Source organism: Festucalex cinctus, chromosome 17, assembly GCF_051991245.1.
Source record: "Festucalex cinctus isolate MCC-2025b chromosome 17, RoL_Fcin_1.0, whole genome shotgun sequence".
NCBI lineage: Eukaryota > Metazoa > Chordata > Actinopteri > Syngnathiformes > Syngnathidae > Festucalex > Festucalex cinctus.
The window spans coordinates 664,047-690,909 of record NC_135427.1 but is presented as its reverse complement, the minus strand read 5'-3'; the positions used below and the strand labels follow the sequence as shown (position 1 = coordinate 690,909).

The 26,863-nt window shown below is 41.6% G+C and overlaps 1 protein-coding gene and 1 long non-coding RNA gene across 7 annotated transcripts in view; both read right to left on the bottom strand.

Annotated features, from left to right (window-relative positions):
* Positions 1–743: 743 nt before the first annotated feature.
* On the bottom strand, positions 744–8,749 carry LOC144004957 (uncharacterized). The gene is made up of 7 exons (XR_013279472.1): positions 8,620–8,749; positions 8,128–8,163; positions 5,144–5,170; positions 4,679–4,739; positions 4,575–4,606; positions 4,342–4,486; positions 744–2,078 (listed from the first exon to the last, which is right to left on the bottom strand). It is a non-coding gene; the product is annotated as an uncharacterized LOC144004957 (long non-coding RNA).
* Positions 8,750–9,275: 526 nt separating this feature from the next.
* LOC144004603 (uncharacterized) overlaps positions 9,276–26,863 on the bottom strand; it is a 39,469-nt gene continuing 21,881 nt past the window's right edge. For 4 of the 6 annotated variants that reach the window (XM_077501922.1, XM_077501925.1, XM_077501924.1 and 1 more), the window contains 18 exons: positions 25,562–25,703; positions 25,369–25,485; positions 23,678–23,734; positions 23,514–23,582; positions 23,348–23,437; positions 21,226–21,335; positions 21,021–21,059; positions 19,506–20,226; positions 19,277–19,393; positions 14,510–18,136; positions 13,990–14,137; positions 13,734–13,839; positions 13,329–13,488; positions 13,141–13,248; positions 12,976–13,062; positions 12,730–12,892; positions 11,729–11,811; positions 9,276–10,513 (listed from right to left, as the gene is read on the bottom strand). In XM_077501922.1, coding sequence (XP_077358048.1) covers positions 10,442–10,513; positions 11,729–11,811; positions 12,730–12,892; positions 12,976–13,062; positions 13,141–13,248; positions 13,329–13,488; positions 13,734–13,839; positions 13,990–14,137; positions 14,510–18,136; positions 19,277–19,393; positions 19,506–20,226; positions 21,021–21,059; positions 21,226–21,335; positions 23,348–23,437; positions 23,514–23,582; positions 23,678–23,734; positions 25,369–25,485; positions 25,562–25,703 — 6,016 coding nt within the window. In that variant the 3' untranslated portion in view covers positions 9,276–10,441. Of the gene's footprint in view, positions 10,514–11,509; positions 11,595–11,728; positions 11,812–12,729; positions 12,893–12,975; positions 13,063–13,140; positions 13,249–13,328; positions 13,489–13,733; positions 13,840–13,989; positions 14,138–14,509; positions 18,137–19,276; positions 19,394–19,505; positions 20,227–21,020; positions 21,060–21,225; positions 21,336–23,347; positions 23,438–23,513; positions 23,583–23,677; positions 23,735–25,368; positions 25,486–25,561; positions 25,704–26,863 lie in introns of all 6 variants that reach the window. The other 2 variants (XR_013279414.1, XM_077501923.1) reach the window with 2 other exon arrangements.

The window sequence follows — 26,863 nt, the reverse complement described above, 5'->3', positions numbered from 1 at the left end:
TACTATACATAGTTGGTTTTTCTGGAGGAAAAAAAAAACGACTTACTATACATGGTCTTTTTTTTTTTTTGGGAGGGGAAAAAAAAAAACGCCTTACTATACATGGTCATTTTTTTAGAGAGAGAAAAAAAAACGCCTTACTATACATGTTCTTTTTTTGGGAGAGAGAAAAAAAACCGCCCCGTTTTCGTTTTTTTGGGGAGAAAAAACAACATGCCTTACTATACATAGTTGTGTTTTTTGGAGGAAAAAACAACCCCTTACTATACATGGTCTTTTTTTTTTGGTGAGAAAAAAAAAAAAAACGCCTTACTGTACATAGTCGTTTTTTTGGACGAAAAACGCCTTACTATACATGGTCTTTTTTTTGGGGGAGAGAAAAAAAACCGCCTTACTATAGTCTTTTTTTTTTTTTTTTGAAGGAAAAAAACCCGCCTTTTTTTGTAGAGGAAAAAAAACATGCCCTACTATACATAGTAATTATTTTTGTTAAGGGAAAAAAAAACACCTTACTATACATGGTCATTATTTTTATTGGAGAGAAAAAAACGCTGCCATACTATTCATGGCCATTTTTTTGAGAAAAAAAAAAGCCTCACTATATAGTTTTGTTTTGTTTTGTTTTTTAGAAAAAAAAAAATCATTCCTTACTATGCATGTCTTTTTTTTGGAGGAAAAAAAAAAACACCTTGCTATACATGGTCTTTTTTTTTTGGAGAAAAAAAAGAAGTCTTACTATACATGGTCATTATTTATTTATTTTTTTTGGGAGAAAAAAAAACATGCCTTACTATACATAGTTGGTTTTTCTGGAGGAAAAAAAACCCGACTTACTATACATGGTCTTTTTTTTTTTTTGGGAGGGGAAAAAAAAAAAAACGCCTTACTATACATGGTCATTTTTTTAGAGAGAGAAAAAAAACCGCCTTACTATACATGGTCATTTTTTTAGAGAGAGAAAAAAAAACGCCTTACTATACATGTTCTTTTTTTGGGAGAGAGAAAAAAAAACGCCCCGTTTTCGTTTTTTTGGGGAGAAAAAACAACATGCCTTACTATACATAGTTGTGTTTTTTGGAGGAAAAAAAAACCCCTTACTATACATGGTCTTTTTTTTTTTGGTGAGAAAAAAAAAAAAACGCCTTACTGTACATAGTCGTTTTTTTGGACGAAAAACGCCTTACTATACATGGTCTTTTTTTTTGGGGAGAGAAAAAAAACCGCCTTACTATAGTCTTTTTTTTTTTTTTTTTGAAGGAAAAAAAAACGCCTTTTTTTGTAGAGGAAAAAAAACATGCCCTACTATACATAGTAATTATTTTTGTTAAGGGAAAAAAAAACACCTTACTATACATGGTCATTATTTTATTGGAGAGAAAAAAACGCTGCCATACTATTCATGGCCATTTTTTTGAGAAAAAAAAAAGCCTCACTATATAGTTTTGTTTTGTTTTGTTTTTTAGAAAAAAAAAAAAATCATTCCTTACTATGCATGTCTTTTTTTTGGAGGAAAAAAAAACACCTTGCTATACTTGTTCATTATTTTTTTAGAGAGAAAAAAAAACACTTTACGATACATGGTCATTATTTTTTTTATCACAAGCTAACAAGCGGAACAGTAAGTTCAAACAAAACAAAAAGAAAAAATCTTGCACGCACTCTGCATCCATCATGCAGGCAGTGCTGCAGTACCTCCAAATATTTGGTCGTAAATCGTTTTTTTTTTTATCTCTAAAAAAAAATAATGGCCATGTTTAGTAAGGTGTTTTTTTTCCCTCAAAAAAAAAAAAAGGAAAAAAAAAAAAGACCTTGTATAGTAGTAAGGCGTTTTTTGTTTTTGAGTATTTGATTCGCTTTCATTTTTGTGTATCGAAAAGCAAACATTTCTCAAGTTAAGCCAAAGCAGTCATGACAGGTTACCACCGGGTGGCGCTCGAGTGCAAAGCACCGGACAACAAGCAGAGGAAGCTTGGCTTCCCAATTGAAAGCGTCAGGTCTGCAGCTCGTTAGGAGACAGGTGTGTCGAGTGGCAAGGTGGAGACCTGGCCTGGTTTGTGTCTGTATGCGTGTGTGGTTTCCTAAAGAAAGACAGAAAATAGGCCAATAAGTAAATGTATAAATGTAAGTTAAGGCACTCACATTCATAAAGAAAGCAAATTATTAAATTAGTGCAGTTAAGCTAGCGTCATTTAGAACATCACTTCCGGTACGCGCTCTTACTGTGAAACTAAATGGTGACACTTCCGGTTTCGGGCTTAGCAGCGCAACATCAACTTACGAGTGCTATGTGGTAACGTGCGGATGAGGAAACACCGCCCAAACATTCGTAAAACATTTTAGAAGGAGCAAGCTATAGCTGCTTCTGGCAAGAAGGTTACAGTCAAGAAATAAGGACAACAGGACCCACCAGTCATTGACGCACACGCTAGCGCCAGACTTCCTGCTGCTATCGCTGCTGGCGAAGACTGATTCTGTTCAAGCGGCCACATGCACGAACGCGAGGGTAAAGCCTGGTTCACGCGGCAAGATTTTAAAATTGTCGGCCGATTTCCAATCTTTGACAGACACCACACGTGAAGAGAAAAAAATCACGGGAGTTCCAGTTTTGAACGTACCATGCGTGGTGTGCGGCCACACTCCACACGAGCCGAGTTCATTCAAGAATGTGACGGGAAGTCTCGCAAAACCTCTCGAGATTAAACGTGGCTTCCGAGTTGTCAACACAAGTCGATCCTGGTTTTCAGCCGAAAAAGCGGAATGAAAAGAAAAGGTGTTGTTTAAAGGAGTGTAAATGGGCACTCGCTTGTCCTCTGCTCAGTGCTGGTGGTGCGGGTTGGCGTCCCACCCGGAGACCACGTTTATTTGTGGAGAATGTGTGTGCGTGTATTAAAATAATAATAATTAAAAAAATACAAATAATTAAAAAAAATCGGGCCGTGTGAACCAGGCTTTAATTGGAAAGCAAGTTCACACGGCAGGAGAATTTGCCCGATTTTAACCCCGAATTTCTCCTCCCGACAATCGTAAGGACGCGCCGAGACGCAAGCGATAATCTTAACAGATAATCCTGCCGTGTGTCTTGTCACCACGCACGGCGCCTCCCGATATCGGCGCTCGGAAGGACCCCGCCGGCTTGAAATCGGGCATATCCAATATGTTGGATTTTTTCGGCCCGATTTCGCTCCCCGCAGCAGATTGACAGTGACGTGCAGCCAATCAGAAAGCGAGCCAGCGAGGATGCCGGTGGGGAATCCAAAATCAAAACAGTCATGACGCAGCAGAAAGTCCGTGCTCGCACTATTATTATTATTATTATTATTTTTTAAATACACGCACACACATTCTCCACAAATAAACGTGGTCTCCGGGTGGGACGCCAACCCGCGCCGCCAGCACCGAGCCGAGGGCAAGCGATGTCTCGCCAGTGCCCATTTACACTCCTTTAAACAACACCTTTTCTTTTTATGCCACTTTTTCGGCTGAAAACCAGGATCGACTCATGTTGATGACTCGGAAGCCACGTTTAATCTCGAGAGGTTTTGCGGCTCGTGTGGAGTGTGTTGATTGTGCAGTGTGGCCGCACACCACGCATGGTACGTTCAAAACTGGAACTCCCGTGATTTTTTTCTCTTCACGTGTGGTGTCTGTCAAAGATTGGAAATCGGCCGACAATTTTAAAATCTTGCCGTGTGAACCAGGCTTAACAGGCTACAAATTATGCAAATTAGGATTCGTCTCAGTTGCGCAGTTAAAGTTGAACATAGACTTAAGGACTAGACAACTTTGTAGCATTTTCTAAACTCGGCGAGTGAGTCGCGTGCGCTCGACTTTTCCCAGTTTGAGAGCCGATTTTTTGGATGAGTTCTGAGACATAAAATTCTCGAATTTTCTGGTTGAAAACCAATTTGGTCGAGAACAGAAGCGCTCGAAAACTGAGGTTTGACTGTATCACTCTTTTGAACGCATTGTTTTTAGATGAAAAACGCTTTATTTAGGTGGCCCCAGCTAACTTGCTGGACTATTCGCTGTCAAGGGTAAGTCAGTGATGATCTCACACCACTGGGGGCGAGGATGAAATAGAGATTCATGTCAAAAAATCTGAACTATCCCTTTAAGGATTTTAATTGTTGTGGGGGGGGGGTATTAAGTTCAGACATGGACAGAGCCAACTTCATCGTTTTAAGGTGTGAGACATATTCCGACACTGAATCACGAAACTTAAAAACAGAGGCTCTTTTTAACCCACGCATGCCGAGTGGGTAACATTGAACACAAATGCGGTGACCGTTTTCAACTCGAGACAACATGAGACTCCATTTTGATGAATTGAAGCACTTCTACCTCGAGACCCAATGCAGAGCTGCCGGTAGGGAAGCGGCCCCCCTCAGATGTCGCTCGATGCAGAACTCCCGCAGCAAAAAAAGCACCAGTAAGTAGTTCTGCGTCTGCTTGACTGGTTCTCCCTGCCAGGCCTTTGTGTCCCAGCCTGCAAAGCAAAATATTTGCCAATTACTTGTGAAAGCCTATACTTGGAATATTGAGGGAAAAGTCCATTTGTTTGAAGTGAACCTTACTTTTGCAGCATCTGCACCTTTGTTTGGGAGCACTTCAGGGAAAAGGAAAACATTCATTTGCGTATGTTTTCATGCACGTTGACGTGCAATAATTGCACACTCGCCTCAAAGAGCAATGAAGCTGTTCATCTTCCGGGCATTTGTGTCCATTTCTTGTTCTTCAACCTGAAACAAAAACAAAAGGATTTTTTATTCATATTGAACAATATGATGGACGCCTCCTTACACTGTGCACACCAGCTTTCGACTTGCCGTCCAATGAAAAAAAAAAAAAGGCTACTTTGGGCCCCCATCTTGCAAAACACTTGACTGCACCAGCATGTTCTCCCAACACTTCCCATTGCAATCAGCCCCTTGCCGACAAGATCACCACCAAAAGCTTGATTCAACCAAGGCCTGCCACAGAGCTCTACATACTGCCCCCTCCTGGTCACAATTAACATGATTGTTCCCCTCCCAGTCAGTTTCACACCAATAAGCGTCATGTCAAGTCATCTTTGTTGTGCCGCTTGGTTCCTGTATTGATGAAGTATACAAATTCATCATTTAGTTGTGTTTGCGCATATTACCTTTATGCATTTCAACCATCGCTGCCTCTGAAACAAAGAAAGAAAAAAAAACAAACATTGAATAAATATGTATTAAAAGACTCAGGTACTGTATATCTTGTCTAAAATCAACACACCGTTGCCAACCATCCAACAGACTCTGCTGGAAGACAACTTCTCCATTTTGGACCTTTGCAAATGGTCATCTGGACAAAGTGGAATTTTTCTGGACTTATATTTATTTATCAGATGAAAATCTACATTTTTGGCCACAATGATGTATCCTTGGCAGTAGTGTTAGTTTTGTCTGCCATTTTTACATTTAGTCCCATTCCAGCCGCGCATGTTAGTTTTTAATTAGCTAACCTCATCCCATTTTTTAATCAATTATAAAACTAACATTTTAGCCCAAGAAAACGACTTTGTTCATCTAGTTTTAGTCAACAAAAGCTGTCAGCATTTCAGTCAGGACAGCCATTTTGCCCCTGTATATATATATTTTTTTGCCAGCTGATTATTTTGAATCTTTTCGGATCTATAACTATTCCACATCTTTTTTGGGTGAAAAACAAGTTCATGCACAATTGCAGTGGCTCCGTGCTATGAGCTAGTAAGTCAGCCAACATTAGTTAGCATTAACATTGTTGGAACGTTGAGCTGTTGGGTTAATGTTAAGTTATGTCTATAATTTGCTTTTTTTATTTTGCGCAAGTATCACGATATTTGTAAATTAATTATTGGATTTCATGGTGTCGCTATAACGGCTTCTTTGTTCATGACTTATTGGACAATTACTTGGCAGGCCGCTAGGGGGAACGCATCAAGAGTGGCAGGGGAATGGACGCAAGTTTTCAGGCGAAGAAGACTCATGAGCTTAGTTTTTTTTTATTATATACATTAGAATTTTGTTTATATTTTTTGCATTTAAATTATATTTATATTATAAGAATTATGTTTTTTATCATTTATTAGGGGTGTTTAAAAAATAACCGATTCAGCAATATATCGCGATATTGCAATTCTCAAATTGATTTTTTAAGCATTCATTTTTGATGGAAAGATATTCAACAAAACATCTTATGGCTAGGGTTCACACCTTCAACATGGAAGAGTGTTATATTAACGGAATATTAAGACTTAGTATTTAATTTCAATGCTGTTCAAACATGAAAAGTTACGTTTGTTAAATACAGTGGCTCAGTTATAAGACTGAAGTTTGAGATAAATACATTTTCACACAAATCTTAGTGTGCATGTTCGAGTTTACTAATTAGCATTTTCTAGATATGAGTTAAAATAAATAAATAAATAAAAAATCGCAATAATCGACATACATTCGTAATGAGATTAACCTTATTGGATCTAATCGTGGAATGAACCGAATCGTCAGGTACTAGGCAATTCACACCCTATTATTTATTGCTATTTGTTATTTTATTTGAATTATTATTTCGTTATATTATTGTTACTTTATGAATAGTTTACCGTGGATTTATGATCTGAGCAATACATGGATAATCGCGGTATCGTAATATCGTGAGATAATCATTATCGTGAGCCTTGTAACGCATATTGTGAGGTAGCCAAGAGGTTCCCACCCCCCGAGTGGGCCTGTGGTAAAATTTGGCCTTGTTCACCAGTGGAAAGTTTTTGTCTAGTTAGCATGTTTAGCATGACAAAATCCCAAAACACACAGCCCCAAAAAAAACTTATGTACTCTTTGCTCGTGAAAACAATCAATTATGGCAAAATAATGAGTTGTAAAGGACACGACGTAGAATTATGCGTACGCCAAGTAATTGAGTAGATTTTAAAACCTGTTAGCGGGCAATAGCACCCTTGTAAGTGTTAGTATTTCTTGCCATTCACAGATCTTTCAGCACTCTCCTCAAAGTCAGTGGGTGGGACCACCTGTTTGTTAAAATTTTGTTACGTATTAAAGAATAGTATAACACTTTTCATAATACTAACACCTCATTTTACAATTTGGACAATTGCCAAATTGGGCCATATTACATATTTGTTATTTCGAAATGGTGTTTTTATTTACTGAATTTTGACACTTTTGGCTTCCATAGCACATCCTGTTCTGTGGAATTGCTGGTTGAATACAGATAACTAAACTAAAAACTTCCAGGGGTTTGAATAATTCCGGCCTAGACTATATATCAGTTTCTGCTCTAATTTTAAATTAAGTGATTTATTTATTTATTTATTTTTGACGAACTGATCACAACTATGATCCCAAAGGACGACACCTTGTATTTTATGTGCGCAGAACTTTGCCAATCAAGTTAAAGGTGTATTCAAGGATCTTCTCAAAAAGTAGAAGCCAAACGTCCGTTTGTTACTTAAAATTTTTTTTTTTTAAAAATGCAGTTGCTGCAGACCATCCTACCAGCTCTCCTGCTCGTCCGCGGGGGTGGGGCAAGGGCCAGCCTCACTTCTGAGACGGATTCCCTCTTGCGGCTTTCAGCCATTGCCAAAGTATGCTGTGTGGTCGGGGGAGCTACAACGATGAATGGCTGAATCCAAAGCTTAGCGGCTACATGCTACAAACACTTGAAGTGCGCATGCGCAGCTAGGAACGAGCACGCCCGACGTCGTTACGGCAGATTGACGGGATCGAGAACCAGTCGTTAAGATGATCCACCTTGAATACACCTTTAATTATTTCTCTTTGTGTTACAGCCTTGTGTCCAATAGTTTTAGAGATTCAACTACAGATGCAGCTCCAAAGTTAAAACCAGACACTGATGACGCCACTGTATTAGCCCCTTCAAATGTTTTGCGCTGATTAGGGGGTACTTGGCTGAAAATATTTCACAGGGAATAGCCTACATCAATGAAAAAAAAAAGTTGAGAGCCGCTGTTAGAATATTTGTTTCATTTTAATTTTTTAACCTGGACAACAAGCATAAGGCCCTCCAAAAACAGCAAGAACAAAATGACAGGTAAAAAAAAAAAAAAAAAAAAAAAAAAAAAAAAACCTATATACCACAAACCTTTGCTTGAACGCTGTTCCTCTGGTGGTAAGTCGTCTGCAACAACAAGCACAAAACATCTTCAAATCAAACGTGTGTTTGCTTAGCTGAGAAAACGCGGTCAAGCCTGTCGCCATCTTGCTGCGAGCCTCGTGGCCATTGAGCTCACCTGGAACGCCACTCTAATTGGACACACCTGCCTTCAATTAACCCGAAACCGAAACGTTCGTAAATAAAGCCCAAACGCCACATTTGTTCACAAGGGTGTCCCTCTCTGAAATAAAATTAGGATTACCTCGGTCGGCGTCCAGTAGCGCCACCAATAGCTTGCAAAAATGCAAACATTTCCCACCAGGTAAACTGTTTCCCCGCAGTCCAACACAAATCTCCCGTGATTCTGCACTTTCACAAAATATTTATCGGTCGCCGGTGATTCATTTCACCGCGTTGTTGGTGCCGAGTACTCGACGCCCACGTTCGACGTGGCGTTCGCGCGAGCTTGTAAACACTCACCTGTATTCTGCGATGTTGTTGACCATATGACAGTGGACCAAACCGAGGCAGTTCCTCAAGCCAACTTAAATAGCACTTTTTGCCGGGCTTCACGTGTCACGTGACCATGGACTGCACCAGTGTTTCTCAGATTTGGGGGGGGGGGTTGTCGACACTGTCCAGGGACTATACATGATGAGTGTATCGTTTTCGATGTGGGATCTTAATAAGCCAAACCTTTGGTTGAGGAAGAAGTTAATTTATATTTCAACTGGCTTCACAGATGTACATAAACGAAAGAAAAACAGAAAGAAAAATTAAGTTCATTAGATGAAAACCTGGCATCTCCCCACTACAGAATGGTTCAACCCAACTTGTCATTATGCCACCGAGAATGACGTGTCAATCGCTTGCAAGCTTTATTTAAAATTCATTTGTTTTGGGGAACAGATGATCCCAAAAGATCACACTTTATATTCGCAATAATCTGTAGGTGTCCACTATTCAGTAATGCTCGTGCCTGTGCACTTGTGGGAGTGTCATGGGCTTTCTTCTAATCCATTGAAGTATTCATCTCGATAGCTCATTAATGTCACCTCCACAGAACGGGTATGCTATTCCAACTTTTTCAAGCCCTGTTGGATGGCAGTAAAAATATTACAGGAGACAAATATTCACATATGTTCCAAACATTTATTTCATTTTATACATTCAAATTAAAATAAAAAATATTCATATATATATTTCATATATAGAGCCAATAAGCAAAGTTTAAAACAAGAGCACAAGTGGCACATATATGTACATTTCCGAAGCGTTTAGAATACTATACAGTGTTTCCATAGCTGCACAAGCTTTTTTTGTTTTGTTTTTGTTTTTAATATATATTTGAATTGATTAAGAGTGGTTTGTGTTCTTCACTGGGTTGAGGCACAACTAGAATGGAAATGAGAGGTCAGGGGTCTGGGCCAAGTGCTTCGCAGAATTGCAGCTCACAGTAACAGTGAAACAGTAGGACTCACAAAGCTTATGGAGAAGCATTAAAGTACGAAATATTATCTAATATAATCATGCGGAGTCCAAATGTGTATTTGTTACAAAATTGGAAAAAAACAAAACAAAATAAAAAGCTGAATGCTAGATTGAAGTGTCAGCCAATCCCCATGTCCGTTTGCACTGCAGCGATTTATAAATATATATAAAAAAAAAAAAAGATTCCTCAAGTAGTCAAGTTATAAGTGCAATCCCAACCTTTCCTTACCCCCCGCACGCATATCATTTATTTAAAAAATAAAATTACTTCTTAACAGAAGCATCACAAATTCCACCATTATTCAAAAAATTGGAGTTTATAGTACAGCACTCAACAAACCATGAGCTTACATCATGTATGTCCAGTAGTTATGTACACCAAACAATAAAACCATTCCCATATAGAAATTCTAACAATAAAATACAGCAGACAAATATTTGATATCACGAAATATATATTATTTAGTCTGTGTGTTTGATCTATTTTGGCATCTGTGAAGATGATTAAAAACGCAGTCTCGTAATTCCTCATTTTACACATCTCCAACGACACATTAAATACATTTATTTTTATTTATTTTTTTAATATGAAACTTCTTTATTCAGTCCAGTAAAATTGTTGAACATGCAAAAAAAATTGTGTTCAATGGAAGGAGGAGGTCTTGTGTTAAAAACCGACTTAACACTCCTACCTGTCTTATGTTGAGTATGTAGTCATTGCAAAAAAATAATAATAATAGATAAATAATTGTAATTAAAAAAAACAAAGCAAGGCCCATCAAGAGAAAAGAAACTTCCGTGTTGTTGTCATTCAGATCTTTCTGGACTCTTTTGCCTCAAACAGCTTCATGCGCTCTTGCACGGTCAGTCCCTCTTTCAGGCTCTGCCGAGGACAACACAGGACGGACGTGTGAGCACACAAGAAAAAGTACTCAAAACAAGATGCAGGGGCGTGCAGAGAGGTCGGGGGGGTGGGGGCGGGGGGTCGGCGGCCCCCGGCAACCTCCCTGGATCGAGGTGCAGCAACTCGGGATAACGCCCATGTGACAACTGCGTAGGGTTTCAAACAGCTTTTAAAGTAAGGCTCAGGTTAGGGTTTCAAAACTAGGATTTAAAATTTAAGTGAGGGTTTCAAGCTGTTGATTAATTTTTTTAGGGACTATCTAAATCGGCCAGTGGAATCTGCCATTGCAGGGATGTCAATAAATACAATAAAAATGACATCGAACAGTGACAAATATTAGGGCAACAATAAGAAAACATAGGTCACAAGATTCAATTACAGTATATGAAAATAAAACAAAAAAACTATGACTGTCAAAATTCACAAATGAAATTAGTAATGGCAAAAATTCAGAAATGTTAAAGGTGGAAATGATGTCAGGATTTGGAACCTAACCCCAGCAGAAAATGAGGGAACACTGTACTTTATGAACACACATTTAAATTACATAATGGAAAACAGGTTGAGCGAGTGTTCTTCTAGTGTGCGCACCTTCGCCACCAGGGGGCAGTACATAAACAATGAAGTAACACACAAAGCTGCAATCCGAACTTTTTTTTTTTTTGTCAGTGTCTGGATGGAATTAAACCTGTAAGTGAAGGCACCACTGCATTCTATATTGTAAGCTACAATGTAAAGAACTGTAGATGTATTTCCAAACATACTTGACAGCAAAGTGTGATGATAAAAAGTACTCCAGCCTGGTTTTATGTCCCGTGCAGGTCAAAGTTCACTAACCCAGTCGTTGGAAAATGACTTGTCATATTTTGTGCAATTATAAGGGGAAATGTGCGCGCATCGAAAAGGCAGAAAAGGAGGTGAGGTCATGCAAAGGATGCGTTGCTCTACGTCATGCTTATGCTGCGATATACCTACGGCGTATCTCGGGCGGGTTTGGGGGGAGGGCTTAAGACCTACACGGTGGGTGTCAGCTGTCCCACGAGACCTGTTCAGTGACAGACTGGTGGACAAAAGACACACATGACAAACACGCACGACTCGACTCCTTGCCAAGATTTTACGGCTTGCACATATAGAATGCAAAAACAAGACAAAACACGTGTTCAAAAATAAAATAAAAAGGTTGACACTTGCCTTTGACCTGACACCTCTGGATGGTTTGGAGGTCCGTTGTTCTTTTTTCATGAAGTCCGGGTTACTTTTGGATTTCATGATGTCTACAAAGAGAGAAGAAAGAAATATTACAGATATGGTGGAAGTAGGGCTGTGCAATTCATCGAAATACAATTTCAATTATTACACTCCACTATTACAAAAATCAGCACAATTATAACAATTGTAAAAAATAAAAATTAAAATAAAGAATAGTCATTTTTGAGTTGCTTAAATTTATACACTGCAATTGGCTGGCAACCAGTTCAGGGTGTACCTCACCTACAAATATACATTTGCAATTTTTGTAACATTTTAAAATAACTAATATAATAAATTTTGTTTTACATTTAAACATTTTCTTGTTTTGTACCAAATAAATGATTGTTGTAATTGTGATTTCAATTATTACCAAAATAATTGTGATTGATATTGTCTTCATAAGTGAATACATGCAAAATGAGCAACTATAGAGGAACATTTTTCCACAAATTTGCAGATTCTTAAACTTAAAGGGATATTGACTCATTGAGCCATTTTCAGCAGCAAAAAGTTAATATTTTGTCCAAAATTAATTTTGTAAAGTCCTTATATTTCACATACAATTAATACCTTAAAATACAAATTTTTTCCCCACTTGCTGTCAACTGAAGATGACATCACCTGTGCTGAGGAAGTAGGTAACGACCAATCACTGTTCACCTGTTTAATGGGTTTGGTCAGCAGACTGAGCCATGATTGGTCATTACCTACTTCCTTAGCACAGGTGATGTCATCTTCAGTTGACAGCAAGTGAAAGCATTTGTTTTTAAAGTTATTAGAAAAATAATGAAGTCATCAAATTCATTCTGGACGAAATATCAACTTTTTACTGCTGAAAATGGCTCAATGAGGTCAAGTATCCCTTGAGGTTCTGAAGTTCCATTTTTATCAGTGTGAATGCAAAATGGCGGTGTCTAACACAAAGTCAACCAAACATTCACCGTATCCAGACGTAACCGTCCCATCGACGGTCCTCTCGCCTAACGCCTCAGTGGCAATCAGCAGCTTCTCCTTCAGTTTGCCAATATCGCAGTCAGTCTTCGCTTTCACAATGCTCAGCTCGGTGTAGATGTCTTTATATTTGTCGGTGGCGTACTTCTTGTCCTGTTGGTATGACACATGAATTATCATATTCTACCTTCACCGTCACTCCCAGCAAACAACAAAAGTCAAATTAATTTACTCACCCTCAAAGCCGACTGCAGCTCATCCTTCAGCGAGTGGATCTCTTGTTTAAGATACTGAATCTCCGACTCTCTGATTCGAAGCAGCACCTTCCAGAAGGCAAGAAGAGGAATAATTGTAGTGAAGCAACGAGCGTCTCGATGCTATGTGCGACTCATCCGACAAACCTCCAGCTCGTAGACATCTTTGCCTTGCGTAACAGGCGACAGCGCCGTCTCGCCGCTGAAACACGAGCGCATCCGGGTGATCTCTGCACTCAGACGGTTATTTAACTCCTGTTGGACCGCACGGCGTTAAAAGGAGAGGCAACCGGACGCCCTTGCGTGTCGACGCGCGCGTGTGCGTGTGCTGCAACCTGGTTGTGAGTGTTGAGCTCCTGGTTTTCTCGCTGACACTGCCTGAGGGCCTGCCTCTCGGCCTCCAGGGCCTGAGCCAGGTGGGCGTTCTCCAGACATTTCTGCGAATACTGCTCCGATAAAACCTCCAGCTCCCTCTGGATGGACGCAAGCTCCTCCCTGGACAGTCAAGTGCAGTGTTTAAGTATTATGTGGGGGGAAAGCATTCAAACTCCATTAATCTACAAGGCAGAGATGGGGACTCAAGTCACATGACTGAATGTTAAATTGCAATCACAATATTGAGGGGTGAAAAAATAATCGCAATTAGATTAGAGTTTTCTGAGTTTTTACTTGTTTTCTGAAACCGTTAAGGCTAACAACAATGTTTGACTTAGTCCCACATCTGCTACTAGAAAACATACTCATATTGTAATCGAAGTTCATCAATGTCAGAGTTGAGTCCGCAGAGCTGTGAGCGCTGGCTCTTCTCCAGTTCCTCCTTGTGAGCATTCTTCATAGCTTCAATAGCTACAGGTTAGAAGGAGAGGTCACACATATTAAACTCGTTAGCTCAATGCTAACATATAAGGTGCAACTCCATCGTCGCGCAAAGTAAATTAGCATAACAATTTATGGTAAATTGTCTCCACAAAAAATAAAAAAATACAGCGAATGTACCAGCGATAGTTGCAGCAGTCTCCTCAGCCAGAAGCCTCTCTCGCTCCTCCATGAGTTTGGAAATCTCCCTCTGGTGCTGCCTTTGGAGGTCTTCAACCACCTTGTGGTGGGTTTCTTCCATTGCCGCAAAGCCACGCTCGCATGTGGCCTGACCGACGACACACGCAACCAAGCTTAGTTACAAAGTTAGCTAAATTGTCATTCAGTGCACTGTATGAAGATGATTAGGCTAAATGCAGTCATGCGAGAGCAAAACACCTCAAGCCGAGCTATGCTAGTTAAAGAGAGTTAAAATTAGAATGGAGCAAGTCAGTGCAGGCAAGAAATTAACAGCTCACTATTATTGAAAGTGGGGAAATGGTTAAACATTTACAAAAGTCACAGCATTCCCGAATTCTAATATGCTGTTAATAATAATAATAATTGGCAAATTGTTACAATCTACCGTACTGGTCTATCTACAGTCTCTAAGTATCTCTGAAAACCCGAGATTGGTAAGGTAAAAGAGAAAAACAGAAACCTTAAGACTCTCAAAGTCTCTCTGGTATTTGGCCCTCAGGCTGGCCACGTCTCCTTCCAGTTGCTTGTTCTCCAGTTCATCCCTCATGCTGTTCATCTGAGTCTCCAGTTCCTGGACCCTGTCCCTCAGAAGCACCATGGTGTCAACCTGCGACGAGGTTTGCACGTCCGCCGCCTCCTCTTCCATCGGTGTCGAGACCACCTCGCTCTCACTCGCGTGTCGCTCTCGGGTATCCCGAATGTTCAACTTGACCATCTCGTCTTCGTAGATACGCTGAAGCTGAGCCATCCTCTGCTCAAAGTCGTCCTTGAGTCTTTTCACCTGGCTCTCATGCTGACCCTTCATGACGGCCACGTCCACCAGCAGGCCCTTCAGCTTTTGCTGGCTGTCCGTTGCCGTCTCCAAGAGAGCCAGTTCCGTTGCGGCGCGCTCTCTCTCAGCTAAGTGCAACTCTTCCTGGTGCTTCTGCTTCAGATCCTCCATTTGCATCTGGAAACGCTCCTCCAGGATTGCCAGCTGCTCTTGCCGTTTTGAGATTTGGCTGATTTCACTCCTGAGGGTTGCATTCTCCTTCTGGAGACTGGCCAGCGTTTGCGTGAAGCTGTGACGCTCCTCCTGAAGGGACGTCTCGTACTGCTCTTGAATGGACCTGACGCTGCTGGCGTGCTGTTGCACGAGCGCGTCCATACTCTGGTGCGTCTGCTTACACCGGGCCAAGTTGCGTTCATGCGTGGATCGCAATCTGCACGCTACGTACGCTACTTGAGCCTGGATGAGGGCTTCGCGCATACAAAGAGAAGTGCTTGTGAAAATAGACGTCTGAGGCCCTAAAAGCGCGTTGACCATTTTGGCCAGTTCGGGATGGTTCCCAGTGCTTTGGATTTCTTGAGCATACTTGTGAAGCTTTGCTGCCTGTTGCTGAAGCTCAGCCGCCAGGCTGTCGTGCGCACTTTGAAGAGACTCAACAGAGTCGACGCCGCAGCACGGAACTTTCTCAGACAACTGGCGCTCGATGATTTTTTCGGCGAGGTCGCGGGCTTCTTGCAGCTCGATTTGCTCCGTATACGGCGCGAGCTCAGGTGGGCAGATGTCAGCCAACTTTTGTTTGGTGAAGCCAAAGTTGCTTTTCACTTCTTTGATCACACTTTTCAAATCAGACCTCTTGGAGGCTTCAATAATCGCTTTCAAGGCCATCTCCCTTTGATAAAGTTTGTGGTGAGCTTCGGCCAGCTCCTCTTTAAGTTGCCGGAATTTCTCTTCATAGCCAAGCTTGAGGTTTTGAATCGAGTAAGACAGTTCAGCTTTGATTAAGGTATTAAATACAGCGGACGCATTTATGTCTGCGTCAGCCGGAACATTGGCCTCTTGGGGTTTAGCAACATTTGCACCATCACAGGGTATCGCCTCTCTCTCCAGTTCTTTCCAGAATGCAGTCTCTAACATCAACTTTCTGGTCAACACATCTGCATAAACGATTGCCAAACAATCTTTGTCACCACTTTTAATGTTCTCGATATCATCCCAGATGGCGGTCAGTGTTTGGAGAAGGTCAGATTCTGATGCCTGTACAAGCAAAGCCATTTTATTCAAAACAAGTGCCTCAAACGAGAGAGTTTTGGCAAAGAGATGAATTGCGTCTTGATCTAAAGGTTCGGATGTTTGAGTTTGAGGGCGATATGGTGACTGTTCCTCCAAGGTCTTTTGTCCATGGCGGAGATACGCCGATGCAGTGAAGAGCTCATTTTCCACCTCGGACAATGAGCGAAGCTGTGAATCGGTGTTCTCATGAGAGCTAGACAAGAAAGCCTTGACTTTCTCGCGACTTGTTTCCACGCAAAGGAGGGCCTCGACATAAGGATTGTTGACATCACTTCTCTCAGTCCCGCTGTCACAACCCAAAGGTTTGTTTTCAACCATCTTCAGATTCTTCTTGGACATGTCTCGATCGTGTGTGTTCCGTTCCTGTAGATTTCGAGTGAGGTTTTTTAGCTTTTCCTCAGTGGCGAGCAGTTTAGTTTCAAGGACGTGTACAATGGAGATGAACTTCTCAGAGTCACAAGCATGTGGGAATGCAGTATCAGGGGAGGAAAGTGCTTCAGATAAATCAAAGTTTTTCTGTTTAACATCTTGTATTTCATCAAAGGTATGGCAATCATCCAGGTTGTTATATTTTTGGCACTGAATGTTGGAAAACCGGATTCTTGGTTTCTTAGCTTGCGACTCCTTATCTGTGGAGTCGTCATTTTTAGATGCCGAGCCGAATGGCAATGGGGACTCTTCATTGGAAGTTTTGCCACTCTCCTGTTTGCTCTGTTCTTGGACTTGTTTCCTCCTCAAGTGCAGATCGGCATATCCCAGCTGCAGTGCACTGAGGTGCTGCTCAAGTTCTACAATGCGGTTCTCTGCGACCACAAGCTTGGCTTTTAGATTTTGTTCAGAATTGCCGGGCTCAACTTGATATAACAGATTTTGACTCATTTGACAAAGAAGGTCCTCCTTAGCTTGAAGCTTCTGTTCAGTTTCCTCCAAGCTGTTGCCAAGTGCAGTCATCTTGACAAGAGCCTCTTTCAAGTCCTCCTCTTTGCGTTCCATCAGCCTTTCGTACATTTCCTTCGTCTGATGAATCTCTTCCTCTTTCTCTCTGAGGAACTGGCTCATTCTCTGAAACTCTTGGGTGGCCCTCTCATACGAGTTTTCCAGAGAGCAATAATCTGCCTCTTCGGTCTCAAGGCGACTGCAAAGCTTGTTAACCTCCCGGTCTGCCTCTGCTATCTGGTTGAGGAGCTCCTGACAACGGCATGTGAGCAGACCTTTCTCTTCTTCAAGTCTACGCACACTCTCCCTGAGTGACTCTAACAGATTGGTCTTTTGGGTTAGCTCTTCACGCAAGTTCAGCAATTCTTCACTGTGTTCTGTTCCTGCTGAGCCCTGCCGCCCTCTCAACAGGGCTTCCACCTGCTGTTCGGCCTCGAGGAGTCTGACCTCCAATTCCTTCTGCGCTGTCTCGGCCTCGGCGATTCTTCGACACAGATCTTGTCTTTCCCTCTCGTGACTCTCTTGAATGCTATGCTGCTCCTTTCTCAGGCGTTCCTCCTTCAGCGCCTGACCTTCTTCCGTCGCGACCAGTCGCGCAGTCACCTCCTGAAGTCGTTCCTGCAACCTCTGGATCTCTCTCGCGTGGTCTCGCTGAATGGCCTGCTGGTGCTCCAGGTGGCGAAGGGCCTGGTTTCTCTCTAAAAGGTGGGCCTCAACTTCACGCAGTCTGCTTTCGCTATCCTTTAGCTGGGCTCGTAAGGTGGCTTCGCTGTGTCCGTGTTCCTCTTCTTGCTCCTTCGATCGTTCCTGCTCCAGCTTGAGTTCGTTGCGCATACGAGCCACAGCTTGTTCACTTGCTAAGATTTCAGCCAATGCAGATGCCAGCTTCGACTGCAGGGCTTGAACATCAGTCTCGTGGCGGTCTACTGCAGTCTGGGCTTCAGTGTAGCTTCTTTTTAGTGTTTTAATCTGATGTTGAGCGAGGTCTTGTTTGCGCTTTTGGGACTCTAATTCGCCCTGCAAGTCTTGGTTCAGCATGTGCAAGTGTTGCCATGGCACTCTGCGCGGTGAGGTGGAAGAGGGTGTTGCATTCTTTAAAGAGATTGATGAAACAAGCTTGATTAGTTGCATCGCCTCCCTCACTTTCCCTGTCTGATACGGAGAACCACATCTCAAGTTTCTTGATACCAATCTCCTGAGAGATTTTTTGTATGTGTATCCAAAGCTTCTTCTACTGTGCTTTTTCAGAGGCGATATAAAAAAAATCTCGAGAACACACATCTGCCCAAAATATATATTGTAAAAAAGTGGGTGATGAATATAGTGAACCAAACTGGGGGGGAGGAAAAAGAAAAAAAAAAAAAAAGAAAAAAAGTTGACACTTATGCGATGTGATGAAACTAAAAAAATGAAAAGAAAAAAAATCTGTTTAGCATGCATGTGCAATAAGCCATTAATTCCAAAACACCAGCAAAATTCGTGCAAAAATAGATTAAAGGGATACATGACTCACTGAGCCATTTTCAACATTAAGAAGCTAATATTTTGTCTATAATTAATGTGATAACTTCATTATTTTACCGTACCTTTAAAAAACAAATTTTGCCACTTGTTGTCGACGGAAGATGACATCACCTGTGCTGAAGAAAACTTGTAACGACCAATCGTGGCTCAGTTTGCTAAACAAACCCAGGAAACAGGTGAGCCGTGATAGGTCGCTACTTATTTCCTCAGCACACAGGTGATGTCATCTGCAGCGAGTTGCAAAATAATTTTTTAAAGGAATTAATAGTACATGAAAAATAATGAATTTATCAAATTCATTCTGGACAAAATATTTTTTTTACTGCTGAAAACTGCTCAATGAGTCAAGTATCCCTTTAAGAAAACATGCTGAGAAAAGACACACGCTCAAAGGACAGATGAACACAGAAAAAGCACAGTGCAAGGCCCTTTGATCAAATTTCATACATCGAGTATATCAGTTAAGATTAGTTATTTTTCCCCAGGAGATGTGAAACTCCGTAACAACACATTAATAAAACACATGCTAAACACCACAACCATGCATATCAGTTCCAGGTAACAACCCACAACAGTTAGTGGAATTCCATACAGGTTACATACATTGGACGCACAATGACAAAGAAGACTTGCAAAACCAAAGCCCAATATTTAACTGTTACCAGTAATGCAATAGAGTCAGCAAATTTACTTCCGCCCAAGTCTTACCTGCAGGACATAGCCATCTCTGGCACTTTGTTCTCTTCCCAGTGCATCTTCCAGTTGCTCCTTTAACATACTGTTCTGTCTCTGAAGTTGGTCCAGCTCGTTTTGCTTCTGTCCCAACTGAAAACAGAAACGGATGAATATCATTAAGACACGTTAAACTTTTACACTACACAGGAAAATAGATGTTTTTCTTTGTAGTATGTATAGTTGTTAAATTCACAATTTCTACCTCTTTGTCTAGCAGTGCAGCGAGCTCATGTGCAGGCAGTCTGTCAGAGTTGGAGCTCTCAGTAGCCGTGCTGATGGGCACTTGCTTCTCTTCCCTCAGTGGCGTCGTCTCCACCTGATGCCACCGCTGCTCAATCTCCTCCTTCACGCCTGACGTTATGCTAAATTTATCTTCCTCGATGTTGTGCGAAGCCGTTGGGTGGTCTACCTCCATTCTTCCTTGCTCTTGACGTTCAGGTAAGGACGGCTGCACGGGAGATGTCGTGTTCAACGTGGAAGTGACGAGGACAGTACTTCGCAAATGGCTCGGGTCGCCCCCTCTAATGTTATCTTCTACTGTCGACATGGTGCAGGCATCTGATACACGGGGGGTTAACAGGGCCGAGGTAGAGACGGGAGAGGATGACGGTGAGGCGGGGGAGGATGAAACGGTCGTGGAAATAGACGAGCTGTGGTCAACGGTGTCTGTTCGCTCCTTCGCAGGCTTGTCTTTCTTTTCAATTTTGAACTCGGACCAGTCAAAAGTCTTTGAGCGTCCTTCCCGTCTGCGCTCGCGAACCCGGCTTTTCCGGGGTTCCGAGGGAGGGGTGGGGGCCCCGTTGCCCGTCGGCTGCCTGTTGCCATCAGTGTTGAGGGGCTCCGGACAGGGGCTTGGCTCAGGCTTAACCTGCTGACATGGCTCTTGCAGCACCTGCGTTTTTATCTTCTCATCAGGAGCAGATCTGAATGGGGAAAAAACATTACGCATAAGGCTTTTCCCATGCATTGCTGTCAGTGGAGCATCATTCAATTGTGTTTTTAAAAAAACAGACACATGGTTAGACACAGGAAAATCCAAGCACTACTAAGACACACTGCATGTTGTGCTGAAAGCAGCTTTAGTGTTTACACACACAAGCTAAAATAAGCCCGATGGCAGACGCCTTCTCTCAGCCGCTATGTTAATGCCATTTATATGGCGGCTCAACGTGAAGAATGTATTTGCAGTAAACGGGATGTATTGCCATGTTTAGCGCTGATAGGCAGGACAGTTTTTAAAAAGTGACACAATCGACTAATATACTTCCATCAGGTCACGTTGAGGCAATAGGCCCAGTCGGCGAGGGAAAGTGGGAAGGAGCAGCGCTCAATAATGAGAACGAGGTATCCGTGGTGAGCGTGTACTTATGCAGAAATGCCAAAAATACCACATCGACCTACGAGACACACTATTAGGCTGTGATTCCGTTTATGCCAGTCAGAATATGTATAACAACATGTAATCTGAGAAGATACTGGCATGCTAACAAGGTTTACATCTTCATTCCCACAAGTTAGTTGCTGCTGATCAAGGAGAGTTTGTTGACTTGACTGCCGTTACAGCGGCGCAATTGACACGGAGACATGACTCAACGTCACATGACATGGGGCAGGACGACAAACACGCCAGGGCAGACATTGCGGGGCAATGACATCACTTTTTGAGGAAGAAGGCAAGAGTGAGGGGAGGCGATATTCAACACACAAGTTTTCCAACCTGGGCTTCAGAACGGATAGTTTCAGTGAGATGTTTTTCCTGGAAGCAGGTTGTAAACACCGGTTGCGGGAGGAGGAGGAGGAGGAGGAGGAGGAGGAGGAGGAAACAGAGGGTAAGGAGGAGAGAGGGATTAAGTTCAAGTAGGTGAGAAAAGCGGCATTTGCATCTGCCAGCGGTCAAGTGTTGATTCTCTCTGGGTTATTACCGAGTGACATCAGGAGCGATGGTGGGTTGAGCGTTCTTCATGATGGCCTGGATCCAGTTGCGGCGGATTCCGGAGGTCATGGCTGACAGGGTGCACGCGCCTTCTTTACACTGACAACAGAAATGACATGGCTTGCAAATGAGCAACCAGGACGATGCAACAATTTGGAGACTAGTTACAAGCACATTGTAACGTCATCAAGCCTTACTAAATCATGCATTTCTGCTTTGTGCACATTCCACCACCACATAGCTGCAATGTGCAAACTAGATTAGGGGTTCTTATGCTTTTTGGTTTTGGGGACCCCCCCCTACAGGGGAGATATTTTTTCAAGGAGATCCCACTCATAGTCCATAGGCCAGTAAACATACAACATCTTGTGTGCCCCGAAAGGCCATAGAAATTATTTATAATTTCTACTTTTAAATTTAAATTTCATCAGTTTATCAAGCTTCTGTTTAACCCCATTTGACGATTTTAAATCTTTATTCCTCGGTGGTAGAAAGAAATGCTACCTGAAGTATGGATGTCAGACTTATGTGATACATATACGTATCATATGTGCTGCTAATTAGCCCAAAATGAAGGTAAGGAGGAGTAATTCAAGACATGCCCAGCCCTTTATTTGACACTTATTCAGCAAATACATTGGACCATGCAGGGCATGTGTCACAATCACCAGTGCCAGACTTGATTACAGTTTACAATATGTGTCAAACAGCTGCTATGGGGGTCACAGTGCTGCGCTATTAGATGTCCCACGCAAGCTGTAGATGGTAATTCCCTTAACGTCCCACAGTGGGGACATTCACACGGATATCACAGTATGTGGAGCAACTGGGGTTTGCGTAATTTCACCAGGGAAACTGACAATAAACTAGGAAGCAAAAAGCAATCTCAGTGTAGTGACATCATGGACACTCTCACCCCCCAGAGCTGATACCTCACGGTCCTATAATTACTTTTAATATGATTCTAAGGACTATTATCAAGGCCATCATCACAACCTTAACTACACCCTAAGAGGCTTTCTTCCAACTAAAGCACTTGCATTGGCGGCCAGCTATTTTTAACAGTGCTAAATAACTTAATGATAATAATTTTAAATTGTTGACCGATTGCTGTATGTATGCATGCTTCATATAAATCATACACAGTTGTGCCATTTTTCAGCACTGCACATGCAGTAGAAATAATTTGATTAACCATACAACTATTTTCAAAAGACCAACTGGTTATGTGGATGTGAAGTTGTGCGTTGAGATACGAGAGACGAGAGAAAGAAGTATAACAACTAATTATCTTTGCACTAATTTAATGCGAACACATTTTGGGAACTCCATAATACGGGCCAACTAGCATCAGTGCTAAAAACCTTTACACAACAGACATTTTAGCACAAGTGGATTCAAGTGTATCTTGTATCTCAAGGCACCATTGCACTTAAAATCGACATGCTGCCATGCACTTCATTCCCTTAATTAACATGCGCAGCTGAATTCTACAGTGCAGCCTCTGAGCCTCACTGCGGTGAGAGGGAATTGTGGATATAAATACTGGAGTTATTAATTTCTTGACATCAAACCCACGTTGTTCTTCGCCAAAGACAGGATGATCCCCTTGGCCACTCTATTTCTGACATATGCCAAAAAATAGCAGTGGAAGATAATTCAAGCGAATGTAGACAAAAGAAAATGACCTTATTGTTACTGTTAACAAATATGATGAAATACAGTATCTTATATATGTCCAGAGCTTAAAATGTTTAAAAGCCAAGAAGAGAATATCTTATAGTCGGCATGTCATGTGCATACCAAATTAAGTAGGTTGAGGCGAGTGCATGTGTTCACAGAGGTAAGCGAGGCGAGTAACAACAGAGGCATAATTAGACCGTGATGCCACAGTGAGAAGACAAGTCAAGTGACATCCTTCATGACAGACAAAGAATCACTTCAAAAAGAGAAACAGCAAAACCTGATACCTTAAGTTGCACCACATGCCGTCTAAAGCTGTTTATAGACTGGCAACAGACAGCCGAGCTAACCGAGTCAACAATGCGTTCGTTCAATCCTTACTGGCGAGAAATGACGCAACAAAATTGATGGCATGAATCAACACTGACCAGGATTTGGAAGCCATAATTCCTCTGGACGGGGAACTCTTTGACGTCATAACATGTGGAAAGATCAATCTCGCCGTCCACTTCTGACGCCTGGAGAGCATGTAACAGAAATTCACAACACGTACTAATTAGAAATGTCTGTGAGACACTTTTAAAGACATCTCACCTCTTCAGCTATTGAGTCCTTGTAGTATCGCAGACTCTGATCTGTGAGAACAAACCAGTGCTTCTTCCACTATATGCAAAGGGGGAAAGAATTATGTGACGTCAGAAGTTAACTACATATGCATACAAATGATGTAGGGACAAAGAAGTTATGACGATGATTACCATTCCATCTTCATACAGCTTGGTCATCCATCCTTTTTTGAAGTTCAGCAGATCAGGCTGTAGTGAAGACAAAGAGTTGTTCAATCAGTACCATCTGCTTGAAATCCCCAATGGCTATTAATTAATTTGTGTAGGTTCGGGTTAGTGCGACAAGACCCCTTGTTTGTGACACTGGCAAATGTACAGTAATTGACTTTACACTAAACTACTTAAATCTGTGTGGGACTTTCGGTTCACCCCCTTAGCCAAGTCAGCGGAGCTGCCAAAAGCTGACGACAGTTAAGGAGACTGACTGCCACACATAAAAAACAAACGACAACGCAAATAACACGCCAAAGCAGGCCTATGCGCACGCTACGGTACCTTGTTTTTGTTTAGCTTCATCAGGTGTGGAGTCACCGTCTGGCAGAGAGTCATTGTGACGCCTGTCTGCCTTCAATTCATGTGTTGACAATCCGCTCCTCTCCCTCAACCCCGGGGGTGGGGAGGGCGAGGACACGACGCTCAACTAACTGCCACCGTGTTGGCTATTTATAAAACGGCAGAAGCAGTGGCGGCGGTGCTGTCAGTGTGTGGGAGTGAGTGGGTGGGGTTGCTGGCAGCTGCGGGGCAATTGCAGCGACCAACCATGGTGATTACCAGGAGTCTGTGAGCAGGTCTAGGGTCAGTAGCTGATGTGCAAGAGTCGGTCCTCGAGAGGACACCTTTGCAGCCTTAAGCAGCTTGGTGGCAAACACTTTAATCCAGGAGTGTCAAACTCATATTAGCTCAAGGGCCACTTGGAGGAAAATACGGTAAAATCATGGCATATAACTTAAAAACAATTGGCATAAATTATACGTAGATTTTCGCTATTTGTGGGCCAGCCCTACATTACGGGGCTCAACTGTAATTATATTTTTCCAAAAATACAACACAAATACAAATTGAACGTAGCAACACCTTTGCCTGTATGAGTTCCGGACATGTTGTAGCTTCCTGTTTTGCATATATATTGTTCCCAGAATGCATTGTGTGGCGTGGTTAATAAAGTTATAAATACGTTAATCCTTGTCATATGTGTTTGTTATCAGTAATTTAATTTTTGTTGTATTTAACACGTTTATGTCGATCTATGATGATTTTAATTATTTAAACAAACCTTAACTTTAGGTGGTGTGTAAAATAATCATAATAATCATTGCTCATTTGGTCCGACTAATCTTTTATTTTATTTTTTTACTTTTAGTAAATCATCTCGTGCTTTTTAAGATTAAACGACATAAATCATTTGTGTAAATTTTGTTGTTACAATTACATTTTGTTTCATTTGGGATCATTATGCCCAGTAACACATAGTAAGACTTTTTAATATTGTATATAACAAAAAATGTTCCAGTATATTTTACTCTGTTGACAACACATGATCTTTCAAAGATGTCATTCCAATCACCTTGGTCGATCACCATTGTCACACTCCCAGGGATCAACAAAAATTGACAGTTTTGACAGCAAGAAATGTGCAATCTAGGTTTCATTCTCTACTATTTTCGCTCTTCAAACAAGGGTGCAGAAGGAAAGTAAGTAAGACAGATGTGAGGCCTGCAGCAGAAGATCAGGATGGCTCAGGTCATGTACAATTTATGCTTTCTTCATTTACATGAAACAGTGTATGCCACTAGTTCAAAGTGAGAAACGCGGCAGGAACTCACAGTCATTGAGGACTCGGTGACTCTACGGTCAAGTGATTTAGCTCTTCTTAAGTTTGCAAAAGCCGAGCTGGACACATCCGGGACCGAGCGGTCCTTCCCTGCATCTAATGACATGTCCTAGGACGACACACAAGTCTTAAACTTAACTCTGTTAAAATATCCTTTGACAATATTACTTCAGAGACACACATACATGCTGGTCAGCCAGATAGCGTCTCTCACTGCGCCCTTGTCGCTGCGCACTGCTGACGTTCGATGACAGCTCGCTGGGGTTGCTTGTGTCCATTCGCTCCACATGTGGACTCTCCTCAAATCGGTTGATGACTTGTGAACGTCTGTGACATGAGAAAAGACCATTTCGATAATCAGTAAAAAAAAAAAAAAAAAAAAAAAAAAAAAAAAAAAAAAAATAAATAAATAAAAAAAAAAAATAGGTATATTAAGCTTAAATATTTTTTTACTACAATGTTAGCAGAATTAGAATTAATAAATGTATATATATAAAAAAAAACATTGCCAAAAATAAATAAATAAAAGATTTCATGGAAAACAATGTGCAACTTAACATATGCCACCCCAGGAGATGTACCTAAAGATACATCAGAACTTGTTTAATTCTATGCTGCAGTTAAATTTATTAGAATGAAATGTCTCGGATGGTTGCGTAGCAGCAATGGCAACTTACAGCGGAATTACCTTTTAAGGCACTGAAATTCGGTTAATGTGTGAATGCTGCGTCAGGAAAGAGAGGAAACCAATGTACCACCAAATGTGTTGACAGTAACATGAGCATGTGTATTAAAATGACAGTGTTTGTGTGTGCTCCCAGGTAGAGAAGAGATGAAATGATAGAAAGCAGGAATCAACGATGACCAGCGCGGGGAACAGCATTGGGATAGAGGTGGAGGGGTTGGTTGAGCATGAGCTCATCGGAGCTCCGTTCAGAAGCCCCTGGAAAAGATCAAAACAACAAAACCGTCTAGCAAAGGCAGCAAGAGTGAAAAGAACCCACAGCAATGAAAGTAACGGATGCACTTAATGCCCAAAATCATTAATTAGACAGCGAGTAAAACCCCTGGGTAGTGTTAAGAAACTAATGTTGACTTTAAACCAGTGATTACCAACCGCTGTGCCCATGAGAGTTCATCTCGTGTGCTGTGTATATCCGCTTTGTGTTCAACTAAACAGGTGCAGATTTCCCACTGAGTAAGTACATTTGAGAGTACAGTACCGGTAAATTCAGGTGAGATCTTGAGATTTGTATTTAATTATTTTTGTTAATGTAACTAATGTGCCTTGGACATTAAAGGTTGGAAAACCCTGCTTGATGCAATGTCTTCTCAAGTTCTCATCTCTCCATAGCACTTCTACTGGAGTTGACTCCACACTACTTGACATGCTCAGTTTTTGTTTTCGTACCAAATCATTCAAGTCCCTGTAAAGTGAGGATAGTGTATACATTTTTGTTTTTTATCTTTCTAAATCTGGTACACTA